This window comes from Ursus arctos, unplaced genomic scaffold (genome assembly GCF_023065955.2).
Source record: "Ursus arctos isolate Adak ecotype North America unplaced genomic scaffold, UrsArc2.0 scaffold_7, whole genome shotgun sequence".
NCBI lineage: Eukaryota > Metazoa > Chordata > Mammalia > Carnivora > Ursidae > Ursus > Ursus arctos.
The window spans coordinates 64,002,215-64,015,852 of NW_026623089.1; the positions used below are offsets into that span (position 1 = coordinate 64,002,215).

Sequence of the window (13,638 nt, forward strand, 5' to 3'; positions counted from 1 at the left end):
AATCACAAAGAAATAAGTTATGTGATTTACGATAATTGTTCCTTGCACAGTGTTCATATACTACTCTGAGGTATTCCTTTGGATATAAAAAAGCAAATCTAGTTTGAATGTGCAATAATACTTCCAGCAATAAGCTTTCATATACATAATCTCAACTTTCATCCAGGGCTTGGTGTTCTTCAGGGTACAGTTCTCCAGCCAAAAGACTAGCAGCTGCTCAGTATTATGAGAACTTACCACACACCACGCTACATACTGGATGCTTTCTTTCAGGTCATCATCAAAACAACTCAAATTAGAAAACAGGTTCAGAGGGGAGAAGTCACTCCTCAGAGCTGTCCATGTATCAGTGGTGGCTGTCAGACCCCACAGCCCCTTCCCTTGACCACTACACTGTCAGAATGGTCATCATTTCAACCGGTCATACTGCTGGTCTTTGAGAACACAACTGAATTAGCATTTCTAGAGTAAAATATTTCATCTCTGAAACTACAGAAACACGATCAACCACCTACCACTCCATTCTGCAAAGGCAAGGGTGAGTGAAACTGATGACCACAGGTGCACTGACTAAAAGTTTACCGAAGAATGAGCACAGCAGTTTTAAGGTCTCTGCCAACAAAAGGAAAGCTTACTTTTCTCTCGGAGCAGAAATGAGGAGTGTGCCTCTTAGAGCCTCAAAATTTTTCATAATGGTTCCTACATTCTAGCTGCTGACAGTGACTTCAGTCTTTAAATACAGGCTGCCAGGTTGCTATTGTAAGTCTGACAATTGAAATTCACAAGAGACTATTCTTCTTAGTATTTTCTTTTATGCTTAAAAACAATGGGAAAAATTGCATGTTTGCTTTTGCCTTTCATCAACAGTCTAATTTATCACAAGGAAAATTGGTGGAGAAAAGGTCAATCTACAATTGCTAGTTATTAGACTAACAATTATGAAACCCTTAACCAGTATTTGTTTTCAGTCTACAGTGTTCTGGTTAAACACTGTGATTCTTGAATTCATGATTTTTACCCATGTTTGGGTTTGTATACTCTCCCCAGCACTGAGTGTGCATAGGTATGCTCTATTTCACACCAACTCACAAAAGGCTTACAGCCAAAATCTGATACTGTCAGATTGAAAAGGCCTTGCTTAGCAAGTCACATGCAGCCTGGCTGAGGAGTATGGAACGCTGGATCCTTTCCCCATGCGGCAAGGATGCCAGCTTCCCAGTCTCACCCTGAGCAGTGCAGCCAACATCTGGGAAACATAAAATTTTGGAGCTCTTGTTTATACTTCCTGCTGTGTTCCTGGCACATCTGAACATGCTAAATTTTTAACTCCTATCTGAAAACTTGATTTTGTTGAGTATTTGCCTTTTCCCCCCTATGGAGGGTCTGCTAGTGAGTGACACCCTTAAATAAAGGGATTCTCTATACATTTTTGTGGAATATTACATTTGTCCTTTGCTTAATCTCAGCCCTGCTCTATCATTTGTGACACTCTCCCTGTAACAAAAACACATGTATCCAAATTTACATCTCTTTAACAGCTGACTGACAACTTTGAAAGAAGGTACATAAAGACCATAATATATTAGATTGTATCAATTTGATAGCAATATGTCTACAGGAATAGAAATTAGAACAAATCACCATTAACAACTTTTCCTTATGTAAACAAAGAATGGTACCTCTTGTTTGCTGAGAGAACAGACAGGAAAAATGGGTAAGGCATGACTCTACGAACCTCAAAAGTGGTTGTCATTGTGGGTTTATAGGACACATGGTTGGCCCTTCTCAGCTCCTTTATAGTTTCAGCTGGCATGGATTTAGAAAAGCCCAGGCCACTCCAGGTATTTGTGGGTGTTCTGACTTCCGTCACCACTGGTTTCTTTAACATGGCTTTGGGAAACAGCATATAAAACAAATGTTTGGTATTTTTAATGTTTTTTCTTAAATAAAATATTGAATGTAGTTTCTTCGATATATGTAAAGAAATTATCACTGAATATTATTTCTTAACACGAAGTGTCTTAAAATATCTTCATAAAATACCTTATACAAAGTAACAATAAATTGAAAAATGCTACGTTATTTCTTAGTTGATCTAACGCTAATCTATTCAACAAAATACATTCATCCTCAACAAAATTTGTGCAACTTGAACCTAAACATTCTAGGTTTCTTTTTGTGAAGGTCCAATTTCTCAATTCAATACGAACACTAAGAAAAATTTTATGGGTCTCCTAGGGGAAAAAAAAATCAAGATATAGATCATTAACATAGCACATACCTTTGGTTGCTAATAGCTTCTTTTGTTCATAGTCAAATGCCTGAAAATAAAAGAGAGAAAATATCTTTATTGCCAGTCTATCCAAATGTTCTGCCAATACCCCATAATTAGAGAACAAAGGTTTTGACTACAGCCCATGAATCTGCCTAGGACACATGTTAAGCTTTGCACCATAATGTGACAGTAATGTAGTACAAGTCTGATAAATTTAAACATGTTTTCAAACTAATTAATTAGAATAAATTAACTACTTCTAACATAAAAGTGACAAGAATTAGAAATTTTCCTTCAAAAGGGGGAAAAAGTCCTATTTACTGTGAGTATTTAACACACCAGGACCAATAGATGCTACAGTATAGTGAATGACCTCATGATGGTTAGGCTAAGTTTCAAAATAATGCATTACTAAAAAGCTTTCTGGTCATCTACTGGCCTCTTTGTTTCTCTACATCCCCTCCTCACTGAAATAAAGCGTGGCCTGAAATGGGATGATGTTCAGACAACTTAAATTATTTAACCTAATTGGCATAGTCTTTGCTTTTGAAGTGAGATAAATGACAAATATCTAGCTTTGATTTGTAATGACATTAAGCAATACAATAAAATTAAACCTAGCTACCTCTTCTTGTACTGGACTAGGATATCACCATTCATTCTTTCCGTGACGTCAGAGTCAGGTCTACTGAGGGTCCAGGCAGGTCATTTTGAAGAAAGCAGTCCAGACATAGCTACATCTCAAATGCAAACCCAGTGTTCTCAACTCTCCAATTTAGGGACTACCTATGGCTTGATTTAAGAATGTCTCAAAGGCCTACGAGGAGGGCCAAGAACCAATTGGTGAGAGCTCTTTTGACCCTTCTTCTAGGAGGACTATACCATCGTATATAGCATGCCCATATAATTTATGGTCTGAAACACATTTCTCTGAGAGAGAAATGTGCCACAAATAAAAATTAGGCCATAATTATAAAAGTAAATGGGCTGACCCAGACAAACTAGGATGTGTGATTAACTCTAAGAACTTGAAAGTAAATCAGGGGAGCTAGATTTTTAGATAACAGTTGGATAATGTTTTTGAAATCCTAGGTCTAAAATGGCATTGGGAATTAAAATCAACTTTTAATGATTAGATCTTAAGTTCACTTGTTCAATAAATATTTACTGAGTGTCTTCTGCTTAAAGAGATTATGCTGCTTTTTGTAGAAGAATGCAACAATGAATCAACAATGGTCTCGAGCCTGAAAACACACAGAATCTTAGCAGGGATGGGAAAAAAACAAAACTAAACAAACCTACAAAATAAATTAGGAAGTGAGATAAGTGTGAAGAGAGAGCTAGAGATACAACATTCCAAGAAGGGTCAGGAGACACAGATCATTTTTAGCTGCAGGAATCAAAGAAGTCTTCAGTCTTTCTCTGTCAATGCTTGGTGCCTATTATCATTGAGTTCTTACTGATTTTAGAAGTTAGCTCTTCATTAATGGCATAAATACATCTATTTAAGTTGAAACTCTATTACCAAGGACATTCTCATCCATCCTAAAAGAAAGGAATGTGAAAATGGTTCACTGGGTGTAAACCTGATGGAAAAGAAGAGAACCACAAGATGGACAAAAATCAAAAGGGATCATACAGGGGACTGGGTACTTATTATAAAAGAAAATTTTAATTTATATTAACTGAAAATAAATCCACCAGAGAAAATGTAACAAATGTCTTTTTTTTTTAACTCTGACACTTTATAAAGGACATAGGTTTCGTAAAAACATTCATCTAGTAACTCATAAAAATGTTCAAATGTGAAGGTTTAAAAAAACAGACAAGTAGGATTGAACTGTAGTTTTCACTAAAATTATAGAAGTATAATTTAATTACATGAATTACTTTCTTTGACATAGCTATGACAGCTTGTTTTTAGGATTCGGTGAAAAGCTTTTCCCTTTTTTGGGGAGGTGGGGGGCTGGGGATAATAAATCTTTTACTATGAAGTAGGAAAGTCAACCCCGTAATTCTGATGCTGAAATCAAATGTTTATAAGAGTCTCTAAAAGCACAAAGTACGAAATCCTTCTCTCTCATATTGGTGGTTTATATGGCAATCAAATTTCTGAATTTTATGATCAATAGTCTATTTTGAGTAATTAGCCTAATACTTTAAAAATGGATACAGAGAATATCCCTGCTGAGGAAATTGTTTAAAATAATCATAAAAATCTCTCAACTAACATAGTCATCCATGATATTTAGCATCTACTTTCAAAAACCTGAAGCTTCACATTAGTTATTTTTAGAACGATCTAAATGACACCAAATTTATCATCGCCATTAAACAGAAAGATAATATATTTATCCAAGACTATGTTATGAGGCAGTAATACTTAAAAATAACAGCATTCACATTTCTCTAAACTTTAACAGAGAAATAATATCACATTTGCATAAGACATAGTGACACAGACCATTTTATGTCAATTTTAATACGATACAAAGAATTCTTCTCACTCAAGCTTTTCATTTTTAATGTTTATGGCAAAACCAATTCCTAAGTACTACATATATATTTAAATTTAATTTTGACTAGAGTGCCGAAGGAAAACCCAATTTCTGCTCTACCGCTAAACATTTGCTGAATTCCCCATTCCCTAACCCTACCCACCACCCTACATTTGGATGACTCTCCCATTTCTCCCCATTACCTGCATGTTGACATATGATGGCCGTGGGGCCAGGCGAGCCCTTTCGGAGTTTTGCTGGGCAGCTGCAGCCCTCTCTGCAGCACGCTCACTTCCAGGAGCCTTCTTGTCTGCCAAAGGGCTTTCTGCAGCACTCAGATCAGGGTCCGAGAGCAACCTGTCAGTGCTGCTGTGAAACAGTTTGGAATTTAACACTCCGTGTTTATATGCAAATGTACTGACTGTTTCCTAAGTGCGCATTTACTCTATGTTTACTGCTGTCAACTATTTACATGCATTATTTCATTTCATCTTCACAACACTGCTCTGAGGTAGGCAGTAGTATTATTCCCATTTTACAGATAACAGATGTACCTTACCCAAGGTCATACCTCTAGTAAACGGTAGAGCTGGGATTTTAACCCAAGTATATGACTCTAGAGCTGGAGTTGAAACTATTTCATGATACATTTTCACAAACATATGTAGTATGTATGGCGTATGTCTGTGGTATATACGGAATAGACACACAGAAAAGATTTCTAATTTGCACACATCAAAGAGATAGCAATGACTCATGCATACGCAGTCTAAGCAGAAACAAGTCAATCTAAAAGCACGCAGATGATCCAATTCCTGTGTGTAAAAGGCATTTGGTATTGCTAACAAATCTACTATGACACAGGTATCAGATAAATAGATATTTCCCAACAACTGTTCAGGATGTATGGATGAACATAAAAATGTCCCTTAAAATAGGAAAAATCGTCTGAATTGCAAGATTGGCGATGCACCTCAAGTTCAAATCCAATTGCATGTTAAGCTCAAGTAAAAGAGAAATAAGAAACAGTATTAGTCATACAGCTCATCTGATTTGTTCATTCTTTCTTTTGTTATTCACTGTTCCATTGTGCCAGGGGAATTCAAAGGAATTCAGAACAGGCTATTGGAATATAAGAGGCAGAGCAATGAACTTTGTTTGCTTGACAGAAGTTCCCAGTGGCTTCACACAGGACATCAGAACTGGAATGTAAAGGGCCTAGGCAGGCTCTGCAGCATGAAGGCCAGGAGAACAGCGTAAGCAAAGCAAAGGAAGCAAGTGATATGGATGAGATTGGTGTATTTAAAGCCAGAGCGTTAACAAGATCAGACTTTCTGTGTGCAAAAAAATTGCTGGAACAAAATAAAGAAGTAACTGAGCTGCTGAAAGGGTGAGGCAGAGAGACCATTCTGGAGGCTGCAGCTTAGTTTAGATGAGAGGGAAGTTCAGAACCTACTTAATGATGAAAGGAACAGGCATACCCTTCAAATGCGTCAACACAGGGAAGAAAGCAAATTCACTTCTCTAACCTATGCTGAATAATGTTCACTGTGACTACTAGTACCACGCAAGGAGAAACACATATAAAGTGGATTTGGACAAAATGGGAAAGAGTAATTAACTGACCAAAGAGTTTATAAAAGCAAACCAGATTTTAGTAAGAAACACAGGAAATGAAAATATAAAGGCTATATTTGTCTTAAGATACTCTCCTCTGTAGGGGTATATAAGAAAACTAATAAGACAGTAGAGGAAATTGGGTGGACCGAGATGGATGGGAGCAAACTCTTCCAACATAGAAGCATTCCACTGTATTGCCTTTTTTTTTTTTTAAAGTGTGAATAGATTGTCTATTTGAAAAAATAAAGTATATAGAAAAAGAAAACAGAGCAAGGATAACACATTTGTAACTGTGCTATTATGGTAAGGGAGAGTTACAGTTACTACAATATATGTATTTATACTAACTGTGGTTTATAACAAATAAAATCATGAAACTGTCAAGTATTTATTACCAGAGCTAGCAATTAACTACCTTGGAAAAGGAAGCCATAGTTTAAGTTAGAAATTCAAAGCAAAACGAAGGAGAATTCACAGCAGGAAAATTTCTAACAGAAAAATCAGAGAGTAAATATTGCCCTGCTGAAGAGCAGGGAGGACGTTAAAGTTTCAGAGCACAGAGATGGTTTAGAGAACCCAGATAGAAACCCTACCACTATACAGAAGATATAAGAGTGAAAATTACCAGATGTTATTCCTTAATAGAATTTTTAAAAGGGAAAAGAAAAGAAAATTATAAAGAAAAATAAAAAAAAATTCTTGGAGAAGATCAAACTCATTTGAACCGAAGAACACCAACTACTGAGTTTAAAACAAATCCAGCCTATTAGACATTTTCTTTCAAAAGATCAAGGACTTTTAAAGATTAAAATACATACTGTAAGTGTGAGTTTTTTGTGCCCTGCAACAGTTCTACTGTCTGCCTCTTGGCACAGGAAACTTTGGAGGGACCCATCATCTGTTTCAAGTCACCAGCATTCCCAGAATGGGAAGGACTTCGAGGCATGCCTACTTCAACAAAAGCATCGTTACAACCTGCAGAAGTGATAAAATGAAAATCCAAATGTCACCTTATCATCAACAACCACCTGCGATGGAAACAAATCAGAACCCAACTCAAAGGGGACCCAGGAGTAACAGCTTTCAGCTGCAAAGAACACACTTTAAATTCAGGCTGTCTCAAATTTCATTCAAGATGAAATTCAAAGAGAAGACCCTCACGTTTTTAAAAGATTATTAGGGGTGAAAGGGTTTTAAAACAAGAAATACTCTACTTGGAAAAAAATTATACGTATACATTTAGTAAATTGATGCTTTCCTCTTACACAATTACATCCACTTTAGGAAGTTCCAATGTAACAGGAAGTGATTTTCTGTGGAAAATGTTTTTCAGTTTATCTCTTCCTGTGTTCTTTGGAATTTCATTCAAGATGTCTTTCTGCATACTTGAGGCAGGATGAGTCATGACTGGTTAGCAAAACCAACTTGAAATCACTGCAAAGACTTTACAACCCCCTTTATCCAATTAACAGACCAGGCTGAAATTCAGAAGGAAAGTCACCTTCCACAGGGTTTGATTTGGGAGATGCTTGCTCAGGTCCAGTTGTCTGTCTAGATGGATCGCTGTGATTCCCACTCAGAACTTTTTCTCCAAGTGATGAAGTGGATATTGCACCGTATTTTATATTTGGAGACTAAAATGATAACAGAAAATAACAGACAAATATGGTCACAATTCTAAAATTCATTTTAGGTGAAAGTTTAAACATATTACCAGTGGCTTAATTCTTACAAACAGCATAGATCACACCACTCTAGCAAAGGACATTACCTGTGCATGTCCATTTAAAGAAGCAGAGATTTTTTTGCCTTCTGTCTGCATACTGTTGATATGGACGTCAACAGGAGTCAAGCCAGGAGGGGGAGATGGAGCTGTGTGCCCGTAGGTGGGTACACCAGACAACAAAATATTAGTTAATGTGGCTTGGGCAGTAGATGGGATCATAAGGTGTGGTATAGCAGAAAAGCCTACAATGACATTTCATGAAGACAGATATTAGGAAAAAAGTCAGATTTAACAAGTATTACTTTATTTTTTTTTCAGTAAAAACAAAAAACTTCCTTTTTGTTGCTACAAATTCAGGAGAGAATTCAATTTTGATACCTCTCTGTAAATAGGTTTAACATTACTATAAAAACACAAAACAATGTTAAGTTGGAAGAAGTCTGTAGAGAATAATTAATCTGAGCTCACTGCACTGATGAGGAAACTAGTTAGATTTAGCACGTCCATGTGACTCCCAAGTACATGTGTCCAGCTGGAACCCACGTTCCCTAATGACCAGGTCGGTGAGCTTCACGTGTCTTTGCCACTGCTTCCTGCTCATCATACTCTTTCTCCTGATCTGTTTGTCACGTCTGAAGATTATATTCTACTTTCATGAAAAACTCCCTCCTTTATCATGCTTCATTTTAACTAATTTACACGCTGGGGAGTTTCTGTTTAGCTGCAGTATGCTTTGAACCATGATTTTTCCCTAAGGAAACAGAGCCACCAGCAAATTTTATTTAAATACCTAAAAACCACGTGCCTTTGATTGTACTTAGATGATACTCACCTGTGGCACTTGAAGTGTTAGCCAGTGGGGGTGCCCATAACGTGGGGCTGGGGGTGCCAGAACTTGGACTTTGCAAAGGACTGACTGAGCTATTGAGAGCATTCAAGAGTGAGTTTGGAGTTGTTGATGTGTTTAGAGATAAGGTGGTAGGCCCCAAAAGACCTGCAATAAATGAAAGCCAAGTCAATATGCATAAATTCAAGATTTAAAAATACAGATCGCACCAATATTTCCACTTGGAATGCACGCTGATACAGTCTGATATTTTCCAAATATAATATGAGCGACAGATTACCTTCTTTCGAATATTCACAGGAGATATTGCATGATACAACTCCAACACAGAACCCAGACTGTCTACAAAGAGATGCTGATCAGAACTGGAAGTTAGTGTATGTAAACTAGGGACACAGTTAGGGTCACTGAGCAATGCCAGCTGCTTTGCGTTCCTCTCCATTAGCCAGGATGAACAGAATTCTGCTCAAGTGGAAACTCATTTTTATTTCTCTGTATAACTCACTTGTTTTCTGTTTCCAAAAAAACTCTTTTCAAACCACTTATAATTCGCAGAGAACAGGGGAATGTTCTCCTGTAGTAGAATGACTACATTCGGCCCATTTATGGAGATGCTGAGCTACGTGGAAGTTTGCATCCCTTACGTCAAAACACGTGACCTCCCTGTGGTCCATGGTCCATCTCAATGAGTGTGAAACTTTTCTCAGAAAATTTTGTTTGTTTTTTGCTTGTTTTAAGGATTTATTGTTTGATTTAAGTAATGAAACTTCTCTTCAGGCATTTAAATATATACTAAAGTGAAATATGAAATTGTATACAACTTTCCAGGAATCTTTAAAGTAGTAAGTATTACAGGATAGGAATAGACATGAAAACATTTAAAAAACTGAGTAACCAAATCTTTGCTCTGGTGCAGGAAGAACTTGGTTGCTGCTAAATTACCTCGCTGGTACTTCCTGACTCACACGCGTGTGTTGTTAGGACTGTTCAGATCTCCAGGGGAAGGGATGATTTGGGGAGATGAGAGGCCGAAGGGAAAAGAGTCGGTCTTTACTGTAATGGTGTCTAGACAGGGCTACTTGGAATCTTAATCATATGATAACCATATTATGATTTTTAAAAGCAAGAAATAGCTATTAGAAAAAAAATTTACGGACTGCTGAGAGTATTTTTTCTGTCTCAGATCAACACTGAATGAGGCAAAATGATTTTCTAGGGTTATTACATTGACTTTTTATATTAAGGCTACTGAAAAATGTGCAAGAAAGTAGTGAAACTAGCACAATTGCAATATGGCAATGAACTCTAGCCTGTAAGATAGGAATCCAGAAATGAGGTGGTACATATCGCAGCTACGAAGCACCTCACCTCACTTTCTCAAAAAACTAAAGCCCTGAGGGGGTGATGCTTTCATCTTCTATTCTTTCCTTAGATATAAATACAGGTCTATTTGCTCCTCTTTGTAGCTGCACGCTAGATTTCCTTTGTGTTCGGATGACGCAGTTCTGACCACTGGGAGTGGGGCTTCTGCTTGCTTTCACCTCCCCCTCTCCCTACCCCTCACACAGATTTGCAATTACTTTTTGAAAAGCAAACTGGATAATCTTTACCTCTAGGGATGGACGGCAATATTGCAAATGCAAGAGAGAACAAACACATAAATTATAGTCAGCCTGCTCACTTCACTCTCAATGGCATTCTTAATTTAGAAGAACAAACACAGCCACTGAAAATAAAACAGTCAGACCTTGATTATGTATGCCAAAATAAAAAGAATCTAGGTAACAAAAATCTATGGAGTCTAACAAGAAACCCAAAATGGATTGATGTGAGTTTTGTTGCTTTTTCACCGAATCTTAGGGACTGACAAGGGAAAAAAATAGCCTTTAAAATGTAGTCCCAAATGGTAGAAAGAAAGGGAACGGGCTAAGCGATCCCCCAGTGACTAAGAAGCGCTATAATAATAAATTTTATACCTAGTCCAGTGAGTCCAAGGCCTGCCGAAGCTAAGATGTCCAGGCTGGGACATGCCAGGCCGGCAGGGCACGATGCTGGGGACGGGCTGGTTGCTATGGTAACCCCACTGCTTTCAAGTCCGAGGAGACATTTCCTTGCTTCATACATATTTAAGGCATTTCGCTCAACACTTTTCACAATCACAGACTATGAAAACACATAATGGGAAAGAAAAAGGTGACATGCAAGTAGTCGACAATGAATTGGGGAGGCGGGTGAGAAATGAATATGGTAATAAGGATTCCACTCAGGGAATATACGGATGCGGTTTTAAAATCAACTAAAAATTCTAACCACTTATTTCTTATGTTTACTCCTTGTGGTGAAACCATAAAGGGTTAGCTATAATTTACTGGGTGTGTCCTGTGTTCCAGGCACTGGGATAGAAGCTGTACATAAATCTTGATGCTTGCTGGAAACCTTCTGGATGGGAGTCACATTTAGTGAGAATAAGGTGGTCTTATACCCATGGTCACAGCCCAGCTGGGCAGGGGCAGCTACAGGACTGGACCTCAGGTCCTCCGCCTCTACAGCCCATTCTCTTTGCATCCTCCTACTGTTACATGAAAGCTTTCTTGATCTCATCTTTACAGAACAACTCAAACTCGTCACCATATATAGACTGCATAGTAATAGTCACTTACGTTTGACATTTATAGTCTACTAGTTAACTAATGGACCTTGAGGTACCACTATTCCTCACTGATGGCATATCACTGGCAAAGCCTATGGTAAAATAAATTTCCAAACAATATATATTTTTCTCAATGGACTCATCTAGAAAACTGAAGGGTGAACTTAAGAGAAGAGCCTCCAATAGGCAATAAAGAAAATTCGTTAAAGCAGTTAAAGCAGTAGTCAGCATCGGGGCCAGCTAGACAAAACTAAATGGCCCCAGGATGCTACAAGGCTCTAGAATTCTCACTTACAATCTATTTTCCCCCTGACCTGGCTCATTTCTTACTGAACTCCAGGAGTTCCTCTCGTGCCTGACACTCTTTACATGCACAAAGTCTCTTCTGTCTTTATCTTCCAGTCTTGGTATCTACAGTGACTCCAGTCAACTCAAATTAGCCAAGCATGACGCTTCAAGATACATAAAATCAATGTCCTGTTCTCTAACTTTAAACTCATTATATCAAGTTCACTTAGACACAAACCTCTCTTCTTCTTTAAAGTTTTCTTTTGAGAAAAGCATGACTGTTTTTCTTAAGTTGGACACTGAACACCATGTTATTTACATATATAAAAATTGTCTATGATACATATTATACATATACCATGATGCACATATAATAAGATTTATAGAAATTAAAAAATGGAAAGCACAACTGTTTGGGGTTTTATCTACTAGAATAAAAAGTATACATAAATGTTATCATTTAGTACATGTTATTATGCAACTTGCTTCTTTTATTCCACAACATTCTTGTCTTTTGACATGTGGTACACTGGTCTCTTCAGGGTATATAACGGGACATAGAACGCTGGCGGGCAGGAGGATCGCAGCATCTTCAGCATGAATAGAAGGTCCCAAATTGCTCCTCAAAGTGCTATGCCAATTTACACAACATTAAGGTAGGAACATTCCTCTTCCCTCATATTCTCACTAGCATTTAATATCATCAGGTTTATCCCATTAAATTTTGACTATACATGAAAACATTGAAATTTTGCAACATCTTAGAGAAGTTCCAAGAAGGCTGAACTGGGGACATGTCATTATTTACTTTTGATTATCATTAGTTTATTATTTTATTAAGGACAATAGACATCCATTCTTTAACTCTCCAGTGCGAGCGGAGTGGCTCACAAAGAGTATGTAAACTAAATATTTTTTAATTGCATTGGATATGTACACATACATTACACACTTAACACAATGTTTAGCCTTATCAACTCTCTGATAACTTAATAAAGCTGAAAGTTACCAGGTTGCAAATTAATAAAAACACATCTTTTCTCTCTTTCTCATATGTTTGTAAAAAATAATGGTCATTAAAAATGGACTCCAAAACCAACACATAAAGAAAATGATGATCAATAATTATTAATGTTTTTACAAACTCATGTATTTAAATAACAAAGTATAACATATAATGACATATATTATATGGAATATTTAATTCCATGTATATGCAAATACACATGTATATGAAAATAAAACTATCTAGAATATGATATGATACATGGTTCTCTGGGTCCAGACTCTGACCAACCTTGCTTGGTTGTTTTGGCTTTGGTTTAATACTGATGAAGACATCGAGCTGTTCCATCAACTGAGCAATGAACTGTGGATCAACTTCAATTTCTTCCTTCATATCAAACATCAACACAAGGGGAAGACAACCCTAAGAAATGTCACAGTAGAAAGTGTAGGAGGAGAAACGTTACTCATTTAAACATTTGATAATTTAACATGCCTACAAAAAACGCAATATTCTATGGGCTGAAAGAGTAAAGCAAAGTATTAAAGCTGAATCACATTCCTTCACAAAGCTTAGGGAACTGGTGCAGAAATAATGCTGAGGGCACAAACTATTTTTGAATGACAAAATTATATGTGTCTGAAGTTTCTGTTATTGGCCCTGAATTTTTTACCCACTTTCCACCTTGGAAAATTCCTCCATTCTCTTGACTTCTGTTTTGTTAGTGA

At 37.1% G+C, this 13,638-nt stretch overlaps 1 protein-coding gene across 6 annotated transcripts in view; it reads right to left on the reverse strand.

Annotated features, from left to right (window-relative positions):
- Nucleotides 1-13,638, reverse strand: part of BICC1 (BicC family RNA binding protein 1) — a 275,327-nt gene that overhangs the window by 18,584 nt on the left and 243,105 nt on the right. For 3 of the 6 annotated variants that reach the window (XM_048219269.2, XM_044386082.3, XM_057308799.1), the window contains 9 exons: nt 13,202-13,333; nt 10,943-11,129; nt 8,952-9,113; nt 8,165-8,361; nt 7,895-8,027; nt 7,212-7,368; nt 4,977-5,139; nt 2,282-2,321; nt 1,736-1,890 (listed from right to left, as the gene is read on the reverse strand). In XM_048219269.2, the coding sequence (XP_048075226.1) occupies nt 1,736-1,890; nt 2,282-2,321; nt 4,977-5,139; nt 7,212-7,368; nt 7,895-8,027; nt 8,165-8,361; nt 8,952-9,113; nt 10,943-11,129; nt 13,202-13,333 (1,326 nt within the window). Of the gene's footprint in view, nt 1-1,735; nt 1,891-2,281; nt 2,322-4,976; nt 5,143-7,211; nt 7,369-7,894; nt 8,028-8,164; nt 8,362-8,951; nt 9,114-10,942; nt 11,130-13,201; nt 13,334-13,638 lie in introns of all 6 variants that reach the window. The other 3 variants (XM_048219268.2, XM_026504239.4, XM_048219270.2) reach the window with 1 other exon arrangement.